The sequence below is a fragment of the Acartia tonsa genome, chromosome 11 (genome assembly GCF_053477335.1).
Source record: "Acartia tonsa isolate MP-2025a chromosome 11, ASM5347733v1, whole genome shotgun sequence".
NCBI lineage: Eukaryota > Metazoa > Arthropoda > Copepoda > Calanoida > Acartiidae > Acartia > Acartia tonsa.
Window position 1 is genome coordinate 22,867,181 of NC_137270.1, and position 25,345 is coordinate 22,892,525.

The following is a 25,345-nucleotide window of genomic DNA, read 5'->3' on the forward strand; positions in this document are numbered from 1 at the left end:
AATGGTAGCTCTCCTTTTTAATTAAAACATTCGGGACATAAATTCAAGTAACACCCGACAAACAATTAACTCTTTGATTGCACGACTTTTGTCCTAACTGTGTATGATAATGAGGTTAGTCTGTTTCGGGAGAAGGATTTCCAAGCAGCCATCTGTCTTGAATAGCCGCCATGGAATTTACATTTTCCCTAACAATTTGTTACAGACGGACAGTCACTCAGACGGACCGACATTACGAATTATAATTAGCTTCGCTACTAAAAATGAAATGTTTCTTTAATGACAATAGGAGTATCAACAAATCCATATGTTCCTGCCATTCTCACAGGATTAATCAGGTAAATTTTGTATAAAACTAACAGAATGTCTATCTGTCTGTTTGTGTGTACCGAAAGATCTTGCTAACCGCTGAACCAATATGGTTATATGGTTACAAGTGTTTTCTTATAGGCCCTTGGAAGGCCAGGGTATCACCCTCAAATTTTCTGTTGCTTTTTAAAGAGGGGAGAGGGGGCAACTTCCCATACTCTAACTTTTCATGGTGTGCATATGAAAAAACAATGGCATGTAAAATTCGAACCCACGTCACCTCGTCGACAACGAGCAAATGTGTTCAGTTTTAAATGTTAAATAGAAAGAGGATACAGCTAAAATTTTCTACGTAGATTTTCACTTTTAATTGGATTTCTGTAATATCCTATTAAATTTTAGAATTTTGAATATTCAAAAAATAATTGTTTACAGAGAATCGGATTATATAGATAATATATTTATTGTGAAATCCCTTCCGCATAGATATAATATAATACACTAAATATACCCGTAAAAGTTTTACAAAAAGTTACTTAGAAACAATAAGCTGAATCGATGGTATTTTGGCTGTGTTTAGTGCCCTAGGAAAATGGGGATAGATGTCACAACTTTCCTGACGTCAATAGAATAGGAAGGCCAAAAGCAGTGACATCTATCCCCATTTTCCTAAGGCACTATATATTGACAGCTATTTTCGGTATTTTTAATAAATTTGATTGGTTGTTTAAAACTAGAAATGTTTAACTTTTTTATACCAATATTTGGTTATATATTAACAGAAACAATAATTGTAATCACCATCATTTGATTTGTCTTATCCCTAAAGATCCATGATATTTTTACATTAGCCAACACTTATTTTTTTAAATAGAAAACGTGACGTTTCTTCTGAAACTTTCATATTCAGATACCATATGTTTTTTTTGACTTTTAAAGCTCGTTTTATTTTTCATTTGAAACAAAAATATTATGTGCAAATAATAATGCGCCAATTAATTTTTATAATTTCCATCAGTACCACCACTTCAAAAGATCAAATTGGTTTTAGAGGAAATGTTAAATCAGATTTGAATTCGAAGTGGTACATGTTAAACAAGGATGATTACAACCATATGCTTATAAATATGTGATACAATTTAACAAGAAGAAAAGAACAGTTTTAATTTATCTTTAGACAAAATATTGATATAGTATATTTTTCATTGCATTAAGCGAGGAAGGGGACTTAGGGCTGTAAACTAGAGTCGTTGTTAAAGTTGAGTAAACTCTATCTCTTATTCATTGGACTAAAAACTTCTGGGACTTCATTAAATTTTACAAAACCTTAAGTGTCCAAACTTTCATCAAAAATAAATTTATAAATAGCATAGATAAGCATAAAGGAATTGTTGAAAAGCTGCTAAACAAAAAAAGGATTTAAACAAAACAGGATAAATTTTAATAAGTTTTAGAAAATAGGATTTGGAATTTCATATGAATTATGGAAATCAAAAAGTTGTCATTAAAATTTTGTTAGTCGGAAAACTAATACAATTTCTCGTATTCATTCGAATACGGTGGATAGGAACCGGTTCTCATCCATACGAAAAACTATGTCTAGCATCGTATTATATCCGCGGAAAGCCGTTTATAATACGATGCGAGAAATAACTATTATCTTTAATAGCAAATCTTTTGTACATTGTACAGTTGGGGAGTTGAATCCATTTTTATAGAAGCAGAAATATAATCTATGATTACAGTTTTGACTCTCTAAAAAACGTAATCTACCATTCCACTTTACCCTCTCTTGGTGATGATATCATCAACGCCGATATGATTTTTGAAATGTACCATTCCACTTTCAATAGAGGCAAAACTGGAATGGTACATTTAGGTTTACATATCAGCATATTCATAAACATTGATTTCCTTATTTAAATCGACATAATAGTAATGGTATATTCTGGTTATTATTTTTATTTTACATAAAAAATTTTTAATTATAAATAGTATTTTATACATTACTATGATTAACATAATTTAAAAATAGTATGTATAATTTCAATTATGTCGATGTTAAAAGTATTAAAATCCATTCCAGTTTCGCCTCTCTTGAAAGTGGAATGGTACATTTCAAAAAATTGTATCGGCATTGATGATACCATCACCAAGAGAGGCAAAATTGAAATAGTATATTATAAAAAATCATATCGGCGTTGATGATATCATCACCAAGAGAGGGGAAAGTGGAATGGTAGATTACTCCCCAACATTGTAAATGTATACTACTAAAAATTGCTACAAGCTTCCTTTTAGGGGATAACCAAATCAGTTCAGTGGTTAGCGAGATTCTTGTTTTGTTTGTTAGCTGACTTCTAATTAATAATATCATCCTTGTTTTTTTAGGAATACAAAATATCACGTTTAAAAAAGGAATTTAAATTTAGTTGTGATTAATTTTTTTGTGAATTTATAAAGGGAAAACAATTTTAGGAAATTTAACCCTTAACAGTCGGGCCCCTTGCCGCACCATAATCGGTCGGGGGGGGGAAGGAGTGTTCAACCCCCCCCCCTTTAGTATCTATTAGAGCTATAGGGCTAAATTTTTTTTGTGCAAGTCCCCTGTTTGATAATGAATTTCCGACCTTAAGTAAGTCAAAGTCAATTTTCGCTTCCTTCACCATTTTATTTAACAACCTTTGTTTTTAAGTCCTTTTTTACATAAAATTTTCAAACGGCTGTAATTTTATTTTTATTTTTGAATCTAGAAGACAGATTTTTTTGCAGAAAATGTTTACCTTTAAGTAAACTTTATATTGTAAATATCAAAATATAAATTTCAGCGGCCGCAGCTGTACTTGGTAGCTGCCAACCGCCGCAGTCGGCTGTGGATCTTATTCAAATTTTAATATGTTATGTAGACATGTAAGAAAAGCTTAAGTTTAAAATTTGAAGTCTCAAAAAATTTCGGCAACAGGAGCCTTTAAAAGATTTCTGGAGACCTGGAGACCAGTTTTTTTGTACAGCATGACCCTCGAAAAAGTTTTTTTAAGCATCTGCAGCCCATATTTCTCAATGAATTATCAAAAAATGTATATGTCCTTGTTCTCTGTAGATTTCCACATAAGAAGATATAAAAATATTTTTTTTACATCAATTAACAGCTGAGATTTTTAGAGCCAAAGTTTTGAAAAAGTGGCTGAGGAAAAAGTAACTTTTCAAGAAAAATGTTTTTTTTAAAGTGAAATGACGTGTTTTCCTCATAATTTCAATACTTTTTATAAAACTTATATAAAGATGTTTCCAAGACATTTCTTTCATGCTGAAAGCACTTTTTTCACTTGCTCTAAAAGGCATTTTTAGATTAGTGTAAATTTTCAAAAATACCCTTACAGAAAGAAATCCTATAAAAAATAGTAGCAAATTGAAAGTTTACATAAACAGAAATCAAACACTTTTTATTTTATCAAAATAAGTTAAAAAACAAAAAAGTTCCAGCTACAAACTTTTATTAAACATTTAACAATTTAAAAGGTTTTTATGTGTCTTTAAGTAGATTGTATAAGTGGGTGTTAATTTCTTAGGTCAAATTTGCGCTAATCCTTTCCGGTCATAAGGATAAATTGGGGAGGGGTTCATTTAAGGTTATGTTGAGAAGGGGATATTATAAGGTTTATGGGTAAATGGTTATTAGAAAAAATGCATTTAATGAAATTTTGAAAAGTAAGTTTTTATATGTAAAACTAACATTTTTTAATGCAATAAAAAGGGTATCAATTGTAAACTTGCTCTTCTTTCTTATTTGTTTTTTAACTGGTTGATAAAAAGTAATATACTAATATAAAACTAAAAAATATTTAGCAATATCCAGTTTCTCAAGCACTTTTTCCAAACTTAGGCTTTAAAAATCTCGGCTGTTAATTGATGTAAAAAAAATATTTTTATATCCTTTGATGTAGAAAATTATAGAGAACAAGTACATATGAATCTTTTAATATTTTATTGAGAAATATAGGCTGCAGATGCTTAAAAAAACTTTTTCGAGGGTCATGCTGTAGACTTTGGACATAATTTCACTTGTTTTGTTCTTTGAGTACTGTACATCTTATTTTTATTTTATTTTGATTTTACTGTTTTCCAGGAAATTACATTTAACACTGTAATCATCCTTTGACACATGGTAAAAAAGGAAATGTAAATTGATTTGGAATTTTAAAAATAATATCATAAATGAAATTTATGTGAATGCTTATTTAAAAGTAATATGATGTTGGTTTGTCTATCGGTGTGTTGTGGCTGTACTTCTTTATTTCTTCTTGGTCCAATAAAGGTTTATAACCAAGTTTTAGGTTATAGTATCTCAATTTTCCAAGGAAACAAAATCCTAAAGAAAACTGCAATAAATTTGAGGGTACAAAAATTTCAAGTTAGCTTTCCCCTTATTCCCTAATATGTTTACAAGATCAATTAAATAACCGTCTTCATTTTTACTGACATGTGAGAAATGTAAAGTACATGTTGAAATTAGGATTGATTACTGACAAATTAAAAGTTGACAAGGCCACAAATTGGCAAACACGGATTTTTGTATATAATGCAGATTTTATATTAGATGTATATTAGAGGACTTTATGTCAGATACATTTTCAACAGAATCATTTAAGTTTAAAAGTACGACTGTTGTGTATTTTTAAAATTTGCGTTAGCAGTAGCTTTAGTTGCGGTTGGCAGGCAATTGTGCTTATTACTGCGACTTTTTTGAGCGACTAAATGTTTCTATACTTACAAAATTACTAATAAATAACAAAATTTAAAATTATTTTTTTTTAAAATCATAGATAAATTTTTTTAGATTTTTAGTAGCGAAGCTACTCTATAATTCGAAATGTCAGACAGAAAGTGGGAAACGTGATTTTCTCGGCTCCTATAAAAGATAAAGAGCTGAAATTTTCAGAGATGAATTACGCTAACAATCTTCACAAAGTTTCATTAAGATTCATCAATTGATTGAGGTGCTAGATTGATTCCTAAATTTTAAGGTTTCAAGATTTTCTCAACTCCTATTCAAGAATAAGATAAACAGCTAAAATTTTCAGGGATTGAATACTTTATTATTCTACATACTTTTATCAAGATTTATCGATATTTGCTTATTGGTTGGGTGCTATTTTGATTCCTAAGATTTTTAACTTTTCATGATTTTCTTTACTCAATTTCAAGATAGACGGCTAATATTTTTAGGGATTGAATAAGTTCACAATTTACATATTCCCACATAGTTTCATTCAGATTTGCTTATTGGTTGAGGTGCTAGATTGATTCCTAGATTCTCACGTTATAAATCTTGCAAGGTTTCGTGAGTTTTTATATATAAAGTTTTATATGAAACTGACCTATAGTTCATTTTTTCGGATATCCATCCATGATTTTAGTGCTTTGCTACTTTTTGATGTTGTAATCTTTGTTAAAAATTATCAATTATTTTGTTTTTAAGATTTATTGGGACGCTGGTTGGAACTGTTCTACTGAAGCACTTTGGAAGAAAACCATTGATGGCAGTTTCTGGGGTCATCATGGGAGTTTTTATGGTGTCCTTAGCTGCTACTTTACACTATAAGGTTAGGCATTTACCACAGTTACCAGAAAAATGTTAAAACGAATATAAAATGCTTAGTAACAAAGTTATTCTAAAATAGTTTGTATTAAAATGGGCAGACATCTGGTGCAATATCCAAGTGATATTACATCCATTAATTGATCCTCAGGTCTGTCAGTTTTGCAACAAAAAAACATATTGATTTACTTGTGCAAGGTTTTAAGATTTTATTTTATTTATCTTTTTAAATAATATGTTAATCTTTTTTATGACTACTTCTCTTTGTCTCACTCTTTCCGTATGTCCATTTATGATTTTTTTGCTTTTTATCTATGGATGGTGTCATCCTTGTTAAATATAATTATAAATATCTTTATTAGATCCGGATAAAGTAGATTGTCTCTGCATATCGTAATTCTTTTTGATCTCATTAAGCTACTGGTATGTTTGTTTTAGGATAAGTATTCTTCTTGTTTGGGACTTGATGAAGTTGATATGAATATCAGTATTGAGGCTTCTACAACAGAAATACCATTATTACAAGACTTAGGTAATATATTAAAGTAAAGAATAGAGGGGGCACGAGCTATATATAATTTTATCCATTAGTTGGGGACCCTTCGACTTTCAATTGGGCCCTTGAATATCAGCCAATTGCGTCGGCAATATAAACATAGCTATACAAAAGAGCAGAAAGCAATTTGCTAGCCAACGAAAAAGATACAAATTAGTACTGATGCCAGGTTGTTGTGTGGGTTATACATCTATAATTTAACATTTATTGGTAAAAGTAAAGCAAACACAATGTAAAGTTTATTAACCTTGCATAAGATAGGATATTTGTTTGTCTGTCTGTATGTAAAGCAGGATCTCGCAAACTGGTGAACCGATATGTTTTTTTTCATTACAGTATAACTTCTTATAGGTTTATATCTACTTTGGGGAAGAGTACCACAATCCACCCAAAAAATCGCAACTAGAATTTTTTAAAACTATGGTTGAAAATTAAATGGGGTTCGATTTTCCACCTCAAGTTCCCCAAGTGGCCACTCCTTGCATATCTGCTAGTTCAGAATATTGTAATTATTGCACCTAAAATCATTACCAAATTATTATTTATTATTTAGTTTACTGAAGAAATAAGTGATTTTTGTAACAAATAATTAAAAGCGAAGATTTTCTATCATTAAAGTAGTTCCGTTCGTACGTAACGGATAGCTCATTTTGTTTATTTAGGCATGTCTTATCGATTTCAAAATTTAGCATGATGATTCCTATAGGAGTTAGGTACGTGTTAGAAAGCAAAACAACTCAATAATCGTTACCAAGAGTCCGTACGTTCATTTTAGGCATGTTGCTTTTTAACTTTTTAACAATAATTTTTTATGTGATAAAATTATCCGATTGGTCTAGTTTTTGGAATACTAATTCCTAGGACAACAAAGTACAATGTTATAAGCGAAAATTTCTATAATAAAGTCCTAAAAATGTAAGTACGTTCATAAAAATTCATCAGTAGTTAGGTAGTTTCGTTAAGTAATTTGTTTCGAAATTAAAATTTTTAATTCTGATTATTCTGTTCTGACACTCAAGTGTTAATGTTCGTTTGTCTTACCGTTTCTGAGCTACGCTTTTATGGATGTGTCATCCTTGTTTATTATTATTGCTAGCCAATAAGTGATTTTTCTAAGAAATAATTAGTATTATAGCTCACTAATAACTTGTTTTCAAAAAAAAGGATGACAATTTCCATAAAAGCGAGCTCTGAAACGGTAGGACAAACGAACATTAACACTTGTATAGTGTCAGAACTAAATAATCAGGATATAAATGTATAACAGACGAACGAAACAAAATTATAAGTAAATCTGCTGGAAAACTGCTTAAATATAGGATATTGTTTAAGGACATACTTACATTTTTAGGACTTGATTATAGAGATGCTTTGTACTTTGTTGTCCTGGGAATCAGTATTCTAAAAACCAGCCCAATCGGATAATTTTATCATATAAAAATTTGATGTTAAAAAAGTTAAAACGCAACATGTTTAAAATGGACGTACGGACTTTCTGGTTACAATTATAATGTTGCTTCGCTTTCTAAATCTTACCTAACTACTACAGGAATCACCATGCAAAGTTTGAAATTGATAGGACAATTATAAAATGACAAAATTAACGAAAAAATATATACGTCTCGGACGTACTGACGTACGGACCGACCCTAATTATAAAAAAGCTTCGCTTTTAAAAACACAGTTGTTAGATTTTGTTGTTGACGTTCAAAAAAAGGGGGGGATCGTCAATAATATAATTATTGGTTCCGGGGTAAATTTTTCTCTTAGGATGGTGGAGGAAGGGGGGAGAGGGTTAGGTAAACAGCTTTGGCACAACTCATCATTTATTGAGATGTTTTATTAGGTTGGATTTTTAAAATATAGCAACTCAATATTAATTAACACGAGATTGTTTGTATAATATTCTAATAATCTTGTTATTTCAGACTGCTCTAAAGTGGAATCACCAAATATCAGGAAACATATTATGAGTTATTATAGTTTTAATTATTAAATCCTATTTTCAAATATAGCTATTCTACAGGGAGTAAGGGAGGGGACAATGGGCAATTAATTCAATTTAAGACTTTTCAAAGACAGTCCATGAAATCCACACTAATCCATAAAATTTGGAGGAAATTGTAAAGGGTTTGTTCATTAAATTTAGGAAATTAAAAACTAAGAAAAAAATTATGCAAAGCGAAATCACATCTTGTTTTTGATGAAATATATTAAGGTTTTATGGTGCGATTTTTATCTTACAAGATTATTGGACCCAGCCAACTGCTGGCTGTCTGGGCAAAAATATGAACCAATACCCTAGCCTGCTCCTTTTTATCCAGTTTATTTCCCTTGCCCCATGCCCCCACCTCACTTCTCCCTTTTCTATCGTGTGCTTAAAAAAAGGGAGATGGGAGGAGAGGCGAGTGAAATAGAATATGGATGGGGGGGCCGTGTATTCTCAACTCTCTGTCTGCTAGATTCAAAACTAAAACAACGAGTAGCGGCATTTTATGCGCTAGTACCCAAACTCAGTCAGAAACTGCTACATTCTTGCACATTCCTATTAAGCCAGCACCCAAAGTCTGAGACTACTAAAAATTGAATATTCGATCCATTGTCCCCTCCCTTACTCCCTGGCTATTCTAGCTGCTTCGCCCTTAGTCTCTATAGATGGCGAAGGAGTTCAAGAATATAGCTTAAAACCACTTCCAGACATATGCTAAGTTTCTCCGAAACGCACAACCATTTAGGATCATTATTCTCCAAGATCTTTACCTTCAGACAAAAAAAACTTACTATTTTATATTACAGGATATGGGCGTGTCTTTGTTTATTTATATATGTATATGTATACAATATAAGCTTACTAAAACTGTTAACTGTTTTAATACATCAATTCTTGGAAACTATTTAATGGTTTATTTATATTATACAGTATGACCCTTAAAAAAAGTAGTCCATATTTCTTAATGAAATATTAAAAGATGCAAATTTAATTGTTCTCTGTAGATCTCCACTTAAGAAGATTTTACCTACATTAACAATTGAGATTTTTAGAGCTGAAGTTTTAAAAAAGTGACTGAGCAAAAAGTAACTATTTACACGAAACGACTTTTTTTAGCAAAAAAGTAGAATAAAAATTTATGTTTTAAGTTAAAAGCATTTTTTCACACACATTTGGAAGTCTTTTTTTCAGATAAAACAACTAAATAAATAATTTTGAATATAGCAAGATTTTTTTTGTTTCATAATACCTAATAACTTCAAGAACAAAAAAGATATAAACAAAATAAAATGTCATCAAAATTAAAATTCTAAATCGCATGATTAACCCTTTACAGTCGGGCCCCTTGCCGCACCTTAAGCGGTCGGGGGGGGGGGGGGCGTTCAACGCCCCCCTCTATTATCTCAGTTCCTATTAGAGCCAGAGGGCAAGTCCCCTGTTTGATAATGAATTTCCGACCTTTTATAAGTCTAAGTCAATTTTCGCTTCCTTCACCCTTTTATTTAACAACCTTTTTTTTAGGTCTTTTTTACTTAACAATTTTAAACAGCTGTAATTTTCTTTTTTTGAAGCTAGAAGAACAATTTGTTTACAGAAAATGTTTATCTTTATGTAAATTTTACATTAGAAATATCAAAATATAAACGGCGGCGGATCTTTATGAAATTTTAATACGTTATTTAGACATGTAAGAAAAGCTTAAGTTTAAAATTTGAAGTCTCTAAGTCAAAAATTGCGGCCACAGGAGCCTTTAAAAGATTTCTGGAGACCTGGAGGATCAAGACCTGCAGGATTATACCTAGAACCTTAAAGTGACTTGAACACCTGTATTTTATATAAGGATGTACTACTAGAGGATATTTTAGTATTTTGGTATGATAAAATGCTTTGTTTTAGTCAAAAAAAATATTTTTGTATTTTACCTGGATGACCCTGCCAGGTTTGCTGGCATCCTGTGCCCGCCAGGATGGAGATATTCAAAAAGTATTCCAACTCTTAGTTATTTGTCATACCCATACTTAAAAAGTCACGCAGTTTGGGCTCTTTATCTTTCACAAATAGAAAATGAGAAAAAACCGTTTAGGGTTAATCCCATAAATGGAACTTAACTTTTATATAATTTTTTTTTATAAATAAGATACATGCTTGAAATAATTTTTTTTTCTTTATATGATGTTAAATTGTATAGTGAGTAAGAAAATATAGTACTGTTATGATACATCATGACATAATGGCTGTAAACCCTCATACTTATTATACTCATTTTTATATTTGCACTTAAACAGAAAATTTTTGGACATCTATCCAATTGTGGCCGTTGTCCTTTACATGTTGGCGTTTGGAACAGGTATAGATAGATAGATAGATAGATAGATAGATAGATTTTAGCTAATCTCATCTGAACTTTTAACATTTTGTACAGAAAATAATGTAACAATGTTTCCTTATATAAATAAACTTTGTACTAATTAATATTATACCATCCACTATATAAAAGCGAAGCTTTTCTATAAGTAGGGCCGGTCTGTCAGTCCGTCCGTCAGTCCGTAACGGTTAGCTTATTTTGTAATATAGGCTTGTAAGAATTGTCCTATCCGTTCCAAACTTTGCATGGTGATTCTTGTAGTAGTTAGGTAGGATCTAGAAAGCGTAGCAACTCTATAATCGTTACCAGAATGTCCGTACATTTCCATTTGAAACATATTGATTTTAAACTTTTTTTAACAGCAAATTTTTATGTGATAAAATCATTCGATTGATCTGATTTTTTGCATTTTGATCCACAGAAGAGAAAAATAAAATGTTATAAGCGGAGCATCTCTATAATCAAGTCCTAAAATGTCCTGAAACATTAATCTGTATTTATGCAGATTTTCAACAAATTGGATTTGTCATGACTTTTTTACATTTATATCATTATCACTGTACAAATTTTAATGTTCGTTTGTTCTACCGTTTCAGAGCTTCTCTTTTATGAATGTTCTCATTCTTGTTTATCTATGTTTTCTTCTTACTCATTTATAACATCTTATATAAACAAACTTTGTACAATATCATTCTTATCCACTCTCTCTATTTATTTTTTTTTCTTGTCCATTTATATCAAAGATCTAAAGGACAATGGCCGATAAATTGATTTTAAAACACAAAATACCCCTTTTGTAGATCACAATTAATGGTTGAATTTTTTGGACAATCAACTTAATAAACCAACTAATCAAAATCCATTAAAAGTTCCAAAGTTGTTAACCCAACGAATAAGAAGATGTTGTTTTCAAACTTTGAGGACTAATGTAATAAACAGCTCAATTTACCCTCTCTGGCTGCATTCATATAGAATATGCATTTCACGATAAATATGTTTTTTTAGTGAAGCTATATCTAGGGTTAGTAGCAACTTTATAATTATTACAACAAAAAAGTCACATTTAAAAACTCATATTTGACAACACTGGAGGTACATCACATGATCCTATTCATCTGCTTTTTAGAAGAAAAAATATTTTAAAACAATTTGGCAATATGCATGGTATAAGCAATGCATCTTGAAACTTGAGAATTCGAATAACTCGAAATGGACATTCTGTAATGATTATAGAGTTGCTACGCTATGTCAACTGTAATGAACTGTTGTATTCTAATATCAAAGGACAATTAAAATATGCTTTACTAATGATATAACTATAATGCGTTGGAACCAACCCTAATTAAAGAAAAGCTGGGCTAAAATGTTTATTCTTAGGAGTAGGAACTGTTCCATGGTTGCTTCTTGGTGAACTCTGTCCGAGCAAGGTAAAAAATTTATATTTTAGTGCTTTCCCTCAAAATGCAAAAGGAGCAAATAAACTATCCCCTACTAAACTCTTTGAGGAATACTGTTCAATTCTAATTGGATTAATTACATAGGGTTTCTATCAAGTAGTACTACAGAAAATATTTTATTTTTGAACATATTACTATACATGTTTTTTGTCCCTGCGTTTTCTTAATTTTAAGTAAATGAGGTCGAATCAAAATTAATTAATAACACTTATTGTTTGAAATCTTTAACAGTTAGGGAGTTGAATCCATTTTTATAGAAGCAGAAATATAATCTATGATTATGGTTTTGACCCTCTAAAACTGTAATCTACCTTTCCACTTTCCCCTCTCTTGGTGAAGATATCTTCAACGCCGATACGATTTTTGAAATGTAAGATTCTACTTTCCCTTCTCTTGGTGAAGATATCTTCAACGCCGATACGATTTTTGAAATGTAAGATTCCACTTTCCCCTCTCTTGGTGAAGATATCTTCAACGCCGATACGATATTTGAAATTTAAGATTCCACTTTTGCCTCTCTTGGTGAAGATATCTTCAACAAGAGAGACAAAAGTGGAATCTTATATTTTAAAAATTGTATCGGCGTTGAAGATATCTTCACCAAGAGAGGGGAAAGTGGAAGGGTAGATTACAGTTTTAGAGGGTCCAAACCATAATCATAGATTATATTTCTGCTTCTATAAAAATGGATTCAACTCCCTAACTGTTTAACGTCTGTAAAAACAAAAATAAATGTACTCAAAAGAAGCGCAGCAATATCAAACAACAAAACATAAAGATTGATTAAAAACTAAAAAACTGTGTTAATATTTTTGGCGGTTTTAAAATTCATTGTAAAGTATTTTTTTAAAAGAGTCAAACTCAGTCTGCTCTGGGACGCGGTGGGAGTAACACACAACATGTGTGCTTCTCTGACCGCTGCACACATTATTTGTGTCAATATTATTTGTTATCTGTGTGATAACAAAATCTTTGTGGATTCCTGATAGGTGCTTTGAAGATAGTGTTGGTAATCGGACAAAGATGATTTCTGCCACCAGAAGAAGAAACAGTTTTCTGACTGCCTGCTACATCATCTCAAGTTTTTTCAAATCTTTAGATTTCCTTTGTTTCCTTTCTTAGAAACATTGTTTGGTAATTTAATCCCATGACGCTTAACTTAGATGCCCGCCAGATGACCTATCCCCCCTCCTCACCAACAGTCTCACCACCTCTCTCCCCTCCAAACTTCTGCCAACAACCCCTCCTCAAAACTTTCTACACCTACTTGCCTACAACATCTATAAACCCGCTAGAAATCATTTGTGTGCTTTTATTATCTATTTTAGTGTGTGTGAAAGGGAAAATATTTTTCCTTTATTCTTGTGCAGATTCCCCCATATTTTATGGGGTATTTTCTCCCACAAAAGCCTAGGGGCGGGTTTGCTTATTACAGTGATACTTTCAAATCCTGGCAAGAGCTCTTGTAGTCTTTTTATTTTAAGACTGCCTTACAATTTTGAAGTCCCCAAAAGAGCCCAGTAAACTTAAACTGGGAACCCTCCAACTAATTTATTAATATTATATGTATAACAGCTAACCCTTAACCTACTAACACATATCTAATCTATTAATTTTTTTAGTTCGTATTTTACTTGTTTTATCATGTATGATTTTTTTTCTGTAAGAATAAATCATTTCAACAACAACAAAAGAGTCAAACTAATTGTACCTAATAATTTACGGATATATTCAAGTTTTAGAGTAGCTTCGCTATTAATAGATTAAAGCAAATTCTGAGATTTGTATTTTAATGAAATGTTAGATAATTGTAATTTAATATTAAAACAAAAGATAACAACACGCATCAATTAATTTTATAAAAGGCTGTATTTTAATGTACATCCAAAATCTACACAGACTTACAGACAACCAACACTTTGATTGTTCGTACTAACAATCATTTAAATTTATGTACATACATCCCCATTGTTACTTTCAAACACAGAAAATGAGAAAGAAAAAACCGGATGGGGGGGTTAAGGGTTAACATTTTACAATTAATAAATCTTTAGCTATTATAGCAATACCATAAGCAGATCTTCATATAGGGTCATTACTTTTTAGACAAAGTTTTATATACAGTATGACCCTCGAAAAAGTATTTTTTAGCATCTGCAGCCCTTATTTCTCAATGAATTATTAAAAAATGAATATGTCCTTGTTCTCTATAGATTTCCACATAAGTAGATATAAAATTTTAATTTTACCTCCATTAACTCCGGAGATTTTTAGAGCTAAAGTTTTGAAAAAGTGACTGAGAATAAGAATTTTTTTGTTTCTCATAATTTTTGGATGGTTATATTATGTTTTTCTGGCAACTGAATAATAATACACAAAGAAAAAAAAGTTAACTAATTATTTCTTTTTTATTCAACCAAAAAATATCAATTTTATATGGCAAAAAATACTACTGAATGAATTGATTATTTGCAAATTTTAGGTTATTTATTTACCCTTATTTATGAAAAGGATTAATTATGACAGTTGCTCCGCCCCCTTTTCTGACATCTCAATCATTTAATAGGGGGTTAATTAAGTTTTTTAGACTAAAAAATCATTATGTTCTAATTTTATTTTCTTTATAACTTTTTTGTAATTAAAGTTAGGATTATGAAACAAAAACAATTTTCCTGCAATATTCATAAAGATTTATTTGGTTTTTTAATCTAAAACAAATTTGCCTAATAAGTAAGTTTTTCAAAATATCATTAAACTAAAATGACTCAAAAAATATGTGTAAAAAAAATGCATTTTACTCAAAGCCTAAATTTTTTATTTCATTTTTGTATAAAGTTTCTGCTAGTAACAAAAATAAAAGGACTTCTACCTTAATTTTGTTAAAAAAGTTGTTTCATGTTAAAAGTTACTTTTTCCTCAGTCACTTTTTCAAAACGTTAGCTCTAAAAATCTCCGGTGTTAATGGAGGTAAAAAAAATATTTTTATATCTACTAATGTGGAAATCTATAGAGAACAAGGACATATACATTTTTTAATAATTCATTGAGAAATAAGGGCTGCAGATGGTTGGATCAGGGATCTAAAGGGATAAGAAAATGGTCATTAAATTGATATACATACCTAACGATGATATACAAAATTACCCCTTCAGTAGATTATTATTAAATGTTAAAACGTTTGGACGTTCTACTCAATGAACTAACCAATCAAATTTCAATATAAGCCCCAAAAGTTGTTAAGCCAACGAATAATAAAACGATAAACTTTTGGGACCAGTGCAGTGTATTAAACAGCCCAATATCTCCTCCCTCCTTGAGTTGAATAGTGTCTGGTTTACTCGTTTTGTCTAGATTTATTTGGTACAAAACTGTGTGTCCCATTTTAATAAAAAAAAAACTTTAAATATTTCATTGTGTTTAAAGTAAAAAATTGTATTGTTTTGAAGAACACTTATATAATTGATTTAGTAACGCAGCTTCTTTGTAACTTTTGTTTGTTTGACATATACAATTTGACTTAGTTTGGCTATGTGATAATTTAATTAATCCTTATAATACAGTAACAGGATCTCTGTTTGTGTGTTCCGAAGGAGAAATTGCAAAAAAAAACATAACTAACCACATCTAGCGACGAAAAAATATTTTTGGTAAACAGCTGATCTGAACATAGATTGAAAAGAAATACAATTTACATGCCACTAGAGGCCTCTAGAGGCGTATCCGCTTATACAATTTCACTTTGATTAACACTAATTGTACTTTTTATTCTTATTTTATTGTTTATTTGTAATTTGTAAAATTTTTAGATTGTTACTTATGGAAATACTTTTAAATATTTATTGAGATTAATTCTTAAACTAAAAGACGAATAAATAAATGTCTTTCATCTAATTTATGCAAAAAATACAATTTTATAAGTGTTTTTGGTTAAATTTTTTTCAATATATAAAATAAAATATCTTTTATTAATATTAGTGATATTTCTTTTGTCCTATAACATCAAACAGATGGGGGGGAGGGGTGGAGAATAGTTATTTCTCGTATCGTATTATAAACAGCTTTACGCGGATATAGAATGTACAATTTTTTTAGCCGGTGCCTCCGGCACCTCGGGGCTAAAAAAACTAGTTTTAATCTTATGATTGTACATTTCTATATTCGTAGAAAACTTTATATAATACGATGCTAGACATAGTTTTTTCGTATGGATGAGAACCGGTTCCTATCCACCGGATTCGAATGAATACGAGAAAAAAATTTATTTTAGAAAATTTAACTGTTCTTTAAAGATAAAAATTCTTGTTGCATAAAATGAGAGAGCGCAAAATGGCACCAAAAGAATGACGTCATACAATAAAGTTGTCCAATGAGAGACCAGTATACATTGTAATTGACCAATGGTAAAATATACACTCGCCCCTCATTGGTTATTTTATCGAATGACGTCATTTCTTTGGTGCCATTTTGCGCTGCCTCCTTAGAAAACAGTACATACAATAATACACCAGGCTACTGCTTAGTACCAGGTGTACATCACAATGTTTCATAATATATATAAAATTAAAATTGTATGACCAACAGGAGATGTTTGGGAGTCAGGGGACACTGACATTAAGTTAACGAGATATAAAAAATAATAATGTCAAAATAGATTTAGGCAAAATCAAATGAACAGGGGAAAAGGAGAAGGAAAGAAGAGTAACAACAAATTTCAAGACTGATTTTTCTTCAATGGCATTCTTACATTCTACTTTTTATAAGAGAGGATAATTAAAAAAAAAACATATGTATTTAGGTAAAAAGTGTGGCATCTGGAATTACAGTGTTTGTAGCCTTTATAACAATCTTTGGAGTTGTGAAAGCATTCCCCTTCATGATGACCTATCTGGGTGCCCCTGCCACTTATGGATTCTATGCTGTGGTAATAAATTTGTTGGTAGTGGGGCTACTCCATAATTAGAGCATGTCCGTGTGTCTGTCTGTACGTCTATATTGATATTTAAATTACAACTGTATTATTAGGAGTCTGAATATTTTTGCTTTTCTAATGTTGTCTGCCGGCGCGGTGGGCCGATTGCCATGGTTAACAAAACTGATATTTATGCTATGAATTTTATTTTGATATTAATCGGAATCAAAGCCATGGAAGAACTAACTAGCATTGGAGTTAATTTTCAAAGTATTATTATTTTAAATTTTTCCTTTACATCTATGTAAGAAACCTATACTACAAGTTTAGGATTTTTAAATATTTGATTATTTTGTCTTGGTAATAATTATTGATTAGTTATTTCATCGATTAATGGTGTATTTAAATTTAACGAGAGAGGGGTCAATGGGCTGTTTATTAAAAGTCCCCAAAATTTTATGATAACGTTTATGATTTTGTGTCCATACATTTCACCACTAACTGTAATCTACAAAAGGGGTAATTTTGTGTATCAATATTGGGGATGTACATAAAATAGTTAGCCATTGTCTTATCCCTTTAGATCCCTGAATTGAATTGAATTCATCCCAAGATCTTAAAGAATAAATAATAATTTTATATCAATAATGATGATTTATTTTATTTAGATTTGTTTTATTACTGGTGTATTTACATGGTTATTTGTACCAGAAACCAGAGGAAAATCTCTGGCAGAAATTCAAACTATTTTCGGAACACTGGATTAGATTTGTTCTTGTTTTTAAGTTTTGAATTTAAAAGATTTAATAATGAATTTTTTTCTCGAATTTATTGTGTATTATCTAAAGGATATTTTTTAAATCTTTTTTTCTCAAGAAATGATATCTATTCAAAGTCAAATATTTAACAGTATCCGCTCGATTAGAACCAGTTCTCAGCCATGCTGAAAAATCATGTATATCATCGTATTCAGATAATTTTCCACGAATATAAAAATAAAAATTATGAAATTAAAGCTGCTTTTTATCTTATAATTCTAACTTTTAATACGATGCGATAAATAACTAGTTCTTAATTTTAAGATTTTGCGGATTTTAACATTTATGCACTATTGAAAATACTATTGTTATAAAAATGACGTACCTTCGTGACAAAAAAGATCATAACAATGGCAAATTTAATAAAAACAATTAAGAATAGATCCATAAGAAGACTAAATACATTTTTTTTGAAAATTTATATATTTTTTTGGGTTCATTCTTTAACTTAACTATTATTTGTGTTTTTTTTTATTGTAGGGTAAATACATGTATAATATTTATAGTATTTTAGTTATTCAGTTTGAAATAAATAGACATATATAAAGTCAAACAAAGTGAGTTATAAAATAAATGCTCAATAGTCACAGGAATCTTTAATCTTTTTTTTCATAAGAGAACACCTAGGTCCACTATAGCATAATGGACGAAGATACAGACAAACACAAATAGACATACGGACATTTATAATTTTAATATAGCGTCAATACTAAGAGAATATTTTTTTTCATTTTTAAGATTAAGATTTTAGTGCCTATAAAAATGACGTAATTCGGGAATTTTCGGTCACAATTAAACTATTCCCTCTTTTGTGAGCATTAAATTCAAAAAGGTTTTGCCGAAAAATTCCGTATTACTGCATATTAGAATAATGGACTAATTATAACATGATGTAATTTTTAATAAGCACTATAAAGTGCTTCGATTTATGTTGCTTAAGTCTAATATATTTTATTACAAAAAAACAAGAAATCAAATAATTTTTACGCTTACTTAATTATTCAATTGTTTTTTTTTATAGAATTAATTTTGTAGATAAAAAAAATTTGTGTATATATTGTCAAAATAAAAAACTTTAAAAGTAACGTTGATAATAAAATAAAGTTGGATAATGTTTATCTTAAAATGTTTGTTTTTCTATTTAATTGAAACTTTTCTATAATTAGAATGAGTCCGTCCGTAAAGTTTAGCTCTTTTCGATAATTAAAACAAGTCCATTTAAATATATATATTTGTATACAGTTAAAACATTATCTTTGCAGTCTATTTCCAAACACAGTGACTAGACTAAAGTACACTTTTCATATCATTTATTACATATTAGCAAATTATATTTTTAGAAGCTTAGTTACTTTGAGACAGCAAATCTTTTAGGGTTAGGGTTAAATAGCGTTGTTAATTGGGTTAACTTAATGAAGTTGTTTTGATCAAGAGAGAGAGGGGACAATGAGCTGTTTATTATACTAGTCCCCAAGGTCCTATAACAACGTTGGCTTAATAACTTAGGGGACTTTAGTGAATTTTGATTGGTTGGTTCATTAAGTTGAGTGTCCAAACGATTCAACAACTAAATTTAATTTACATTATTGGTAATTTTGAATATTATTATATTTGTATGAATTGCCATTTAGCTAGCCTATATATAATACTTAAAACAAGGATAACAACATCTGTAAATAGCGAAGCATAAAAAACATTGCGAGACAAACGGACATTTTCAGTGATCATAAAAAAAGAGTGGGAGGTTGAGAAAAAAAAGAGAAGATCACTTAACATTAAAATATCAATTTATTTATTTTTTGTGGTGCATGTCCGACATACTGACGGACAATTTTTTTTACTAAATGCTCTTAAGTAAAGAGTATCTTCACAAAGAGAGTCTTCATTAGCAGCCGAAAAAAAACCAATATTATGAAAGTGAATGATAGAGTAGCTTTGCTACTGATAATTAAATTTAAGTGTATAAAATATACACTTAAAATCTGCACAAATTTGGGTTATATATGTTTTACTTGATTAATAAAAAGATGAAATAAAATAAAGCAAATCTTTTTTCACTTAACTTGTGGCCAATGCGTGAAATGGTTACCAAACGTCGGAGTGGAAACTTAACCTAACCTAACCTATTTTTAGATCTTATAGGGTTTTAAATGTCTAACCAATTCGGGGGGCTTATTTGTATATTCATATCTTAACCTAACCTATCCTCTATAGAAATACATAATTGAATTAATATTCTAATACTCCTGTGTTTGTCAACTTCGCCGTTTGGGACTTCTGCGATTGTCCTAAGACCCGTTGTCTCAACCATGACACTTTGGTTGAGCTTGACTTCCGAATTAGCGGGAAGTTCACGAGATCAGTTGGCGAACATACAAACCCCCAATACCAGGAACCATCAAGTTTCAACAGCAGGTTTGAATATAGATTTATTGATGAAATTATTTCAAAGACCTGAAATTACAAAATCAATTAGTTCATAATTCCAGTTATTTATAACCACGTAATCTTATTTGCTTTTTAAAAATCATTTTTCTCTACGATTAAAATCTTTGGAAACTTTGGCTTTAAAGGAAAATTATTTGGTTTAATAAATCATTGTTAAATGCAACAATAAGGCACATAAAAATTACTAAAACATATATTAATCATAATTAAGTTTCATGCTTAGCTGGCTAAAGCCTTTTTAAAACTACATATAATCGTCCTATACACCATTCTTCTTAATCAAATTAACAAATTCTACCTGAAGCTCTTATGGTTTCAAATCCCTGATATACTAGGGTCGTTCACACACTATGAGACCAATGATAGGCCCAATTTTGTTCTCCGAAATCTTCACACTCTCATATCTCATTCAAAAGTAAAGAACGTGCGCATCAAAATAAACAAACAATCCATGCCGCGCCACATTATGAAAGGAAAGCCATAAAAAGACGACATTTGCGCTTAGTTTTAGGATAATGATAAGGAATTAATTTCGCACTTGATAAACACAAAGCTTCCTCGAAAAGAGGTTAAGACACACCCCCCGTTTGAAAGTCAAATTAACTTCCTTAACGAGATTCAAGGTTTTTTTGCGCTGAGCACTAGCAACATTTCTCACTAAACTCAACTCACCATAATCGCATGAGAATGGCCACATCCCGAAAACGTGACAATTTTGCTCCTAACTAAATGAAACCCCGTGAAATGCATACACAATATTATACTCCTCACTAGGACTCATAATACCTCACATTTTAGGATAGAAGGATGGGGATTGGTTTGTACCATACAACATTCCATGCACATGACAATCACAAGATCACATACACAAATCCTAAAATAGATAATCCTATTAATCATGATGTTGTAAATATAACAACTATACTAAATAATAATCATTTCATAATCAATAGGTAATAAATCATTATTAATAAATCAATAAGTACCTACGAAATCAGGTTGAAATGTAAATGTAAACAAATAATGGTAAAAATAAAACGAAATAAATCTTAGACAAGAAAATTAAGATTTATAGGTACTTAAAACTAAATTTGTTAAGCATCAAAAAGAGTAGTAAGAAAAAATATTTCAAAATCCTTGGGCAGAAAGTTCTTCAAACCTAATGAATAAGAACTGTAATATCTTAATCAACAATAAAACTTTTTAATACTTAAAGAATAGCAAAATAACAATATTTTCGTTAGAATTTTCATTGAAATTATGAAAAAAATACCAATTTTTCTTTGTAAAAAAATATGAGACTTTAAATATGAATTTTCAATCATTCCTTGATCTGAATAAAAAATGTTTTACTTGATTGAAATTCATATATGATTTTAAAAAAAATCTGCTAAAAAAATACTTGATTTTTTTCTCTTAGAATAAATATCGAATCACGCAACCTCGACACATTTATTCCTTTTTGTTAAACTTTTCAGGTAAGTTTTATAATGAATTGTACTTTTGAAAAGAAATTAAACTCAATAAAATTAAATTTGAGTAAATGAAATAGAATAAAAATTAATCGCATTTCATTTGATTCTTATTTTAGGCATAAAAATAGGCATATGAAAAATGTGGCTTTTTACTAAAAAAAATCTCAATTTCCATAAAATAAGAATCAATTATTAATCATAATTTTTAACAACTGCCTGACTGATACAGCATGTTCTTCTAGGGGAGATTTATCTGTCAGCCTGAACAAGACTCTTGCAGTCTTTCTTCCATCCTCAATTCTCGTCACTCGGCCCATCCTCAAACATCTCATCAGCGGATTGGTACTCGTAACCAGAACTATATCTCCGTCAGCTAGTGGCTCCGCCATCTCATCCTTCCACTTGGACATCCGTAATATCTTCGGTAGGATCTCCTGGCGGTAGGCAGTCCAAAACTGGGCAGACAAATCTTCCAACAACTTCAACCTGGAGGAAATTTGGTCCTCCGGTTTCATCGCCACATTGCACAACGGCTGGCGGTCAACATTTCCCAGCAGCTGGCCAGGGGTAATCAGCCGCCAATTCTCCACGTCGTTCGCAGCTTCAATCGTCAATGGTCTGCTATTCATCAACTTGCTAACCTCCGCCAACAGCACCAGGAGCTCGTTGAAATTAACAGAACTATTCACCAACTTCTTGGACAGCAATCTCTTGGTTAATCCCACCATTTTCTCAGCTTGCCCAATGAAATGGTGGGCTCGGGCCGGGATCTGAGACCAAGAAAACTCTACCTGGCTGCCCAACTTCTGCTCTAAAACCTTGCGAGCACCGGATAATTGTGTGCCCATGTCGCTTACTATGATCTTCGGCAGACAATGAACAGCTTCCAACTTGCGCAGGGACAACAGGATACTGCTGGTATCATACTTTTCCAAGGCATCTAACCATAACGCCCCTGAGAACCTGCAGACCACCACGAACACCCACACCTTCTTTGTTGCTGTCTGACTCCTCGTTTTGGCGGCAGCTCTCCTCGTAACCAGCGGACCCATCAGGTCGACTTGCACAGCTTCAAAAGGCCTGCTCGGGACCAACTTGTCAGGTAACACGTCCTTCATGGTAGTACGACATTCCTTAGCCCTCTCAACACTGCAGGGCCAACACTTCTTCACCTCCATGATGGACAACCTCCTTGCCTTCACAATCCAGCACCAACGGCGGCTCTCAGCTAAAGTTCCACGGACTCCAGAGTGAAGCTCAACATGCGCTTCTCTCATAAAAACAGCAGCTAACCAATTACCAGGCTCCAAAATTATTAAACCTGGCATGTCTTCAAATATCATTTTACGGCCGCCAGTAATGGCGTCAATGACGGGCTCTCCACGACCAACCATTTTAAGTATTCTCATCTCCCTGGTCACATAAATTCCTCCGGGACCAACGACAGGCCAGGTCAATGATACTTCATGCACTAATGGATTTAATGACGCATAATTGCCTTTAGCGTCATTTATCCACTCATCCTCTTGGCTTCGTGACACAATGAAAAGTTCCGCCGCCGCCATAAAATTGTACAAAGACGGCTTGTACACAGAATCTGCGGCTGCTACATGACTACCAGCGGCTGTAGTCTTACCTTCTTGTCTGCTCTTTAGCTTCTTCAACCAGGTGTTCGCAATTTGCAGGACAGCTGCCATAATACGTTTGGCCTGTCCAAATGATCTCCTGTGCTTAAACCTAAAGACATCTTCAGCGGCTTCTCCGGCAACTTTCATTGAACATAACTTAACCATTTTGGTATTCAACTCCTCTGGGGGTAAAACCTGCTTGACTTCTTCGACAGTTTTCACCGGCCACGCACTTTCATCCTGGCGCAACCATTCTGGGCCCAATCTGTACCTGGAACCTGGTCCCAAATCTGATACCTTGCAGGTGCTTCTGGTGCCCAAATCTGCAACATTGTGCGTCCCCGGGACCCACCTCCAGTCATCCTTGTTGGTTGCAGATTGAATTTCTCCAATACGATGAGAATTAAATGTGTTCAACATAGCACTGTTGGAAACTATTTGTGATAAAACACACGATGAATCAGTAAAGTACATCACTCTGATAATATCAAAGGGCAGGGCATCTCTGATGGACTTTGACAACCTTGTGGACATCTGGCATCCCATCAATTCAAGGCGTGGAATTGACTCACACTTGACCGGCGCAACTCTTGACTTGGTGGCTAGCAGAAACGTTTCAAATCCTTGTCTAGTTGGCCACCTCAAATATGCATTACATGCATAAGCCTCTGATGACCCATCCGAAAACATCATCAAGGATGGAAGGCCAGTTGGTTCATCCGGGACCACACAACGGTCAAACTCCAATTTAGCGACCTCAGCTCTGTCCTCCAGCGACTTAACAAGTTCATCCCGTAGACTTTTTGGAATGAAATCTTGCCAGCCCAAATTCAGCAAACATGTTTTCCGCAGGACAAGTTTAATTCTCAACAGAATAGGGCTGCAAAGCCCGATCGGGTCGAAGGTTTGGGCGGCGAACCTGTGGACCATCTTCTTTGTCAGATTCTCGTCCAAGGCGTCCTGGAGGTTGTACAAATCAGCATCCTCTTTCACCTTCCTTCCCTTGACCTTACCATCTTGGTTGACTCTTGTGGCGATGGACAACACATCGGTGGCTGGCTTCCATATCAGCCCGAGAACCTTGGTAGGTTGGCAATCATCTCCAGAATAAATGACTTGTTTGAAGGAAAAACTACCTTTGCCGATAATTCTGTCGGCCTCTTTCATCATCTCCTTGGCTTCTGGCTTCGATCCTGCTCCCGAAATAACGTCATCTATGAAGCTGTGCTTCTCAAGCTTGACTGCAACTGGAATCTGAGGCAACTTGAATTCCTCATCAGGGTAGGTAGGTATTTGTGGCTCCTTCCATAATTCAGGTTTAGCAACAATTTCACTACCGTTTATCTGCCCCTCTCCATACATCTCCTTGACCTCTGCTTCACTCTTTCCGCCGAACAGGCGGGACGTCAACTTCAGGGCTGTAACTGCCAAATTTCCCGCAGCTAACTCGCCAAAATTCACAACTTTAGTCAGGTAAATTTCAAGAGGACCGTCTGGCGTCGGGGAAAATAAAACTCTCTTCATCTGGCTGTCGAACTCTGTGGCCAGGATGGAGTTATAAAACTTGGAAATATCCGCGGTTATACCAACCTTGTAACCGCGGAAAAGCATCAAATAATAAAAAATCTTCTGCATTGGCGGCGGGCCTCCCAGCATTATGTTATTAAAACTGGTACCCTTGAACGTCAGAGAACTATTTGCACACAATCGCATGGGTGTGGAACTTGAATCCTCCTTGAAAGCAACCACTATTGATGAGCAAGACTTAGGCCCTTCATACTGCAATTCTTC

General features: G+C 32.3%; 1 protein-coding gene across 2 annotated transcripts in view; it reads left to right on the forward strand.

The window, feature by feature from the left end:
• LOC145331995 (trehalose transporter 1-like protein) overlaps nt 1–19,129 on the forward strand; it is a 35,949-nt gene extending 16,820 nt beyond the window's left edge. For both annotated transcript variants that reach the window (XM_080176898.1, XM_080176896.1), the window contains 8 exons: nt 286–338; nt 5,789–5,912; nt 6,347–6,440; nt 8,393–8,420; nt 10,737–10,801; nt 12,197–12,246; nt 17,072–17,197; nt 17,854–19,129. In XM_080176898.1, the coding sequence (XP_080033024.1) occupies nt 286–338; nt 5,789–5,912; nt 6,347–6,440; nt 8,393–8,420; nt 10,737–10,801; nt 12,197–12,246; nt 17,072–17,197; nt 17,854–17,952 (639 nt within the window). In that variant the 3' untranslated portion in view covers nt 17,953–19,129. The remainder of the gene's footprint in view (nt 1–285; nt 339–5,788; nt 5,913–6,346; nt 6,441–8,392; nt 8,421–10,736; nt 10,802–12,196; nt 12,247–17,071; nt 17,198–17,853) is intronic.
• Nucleotides 19,130–25,345: the final 6,216 nt, after the last annotated feature.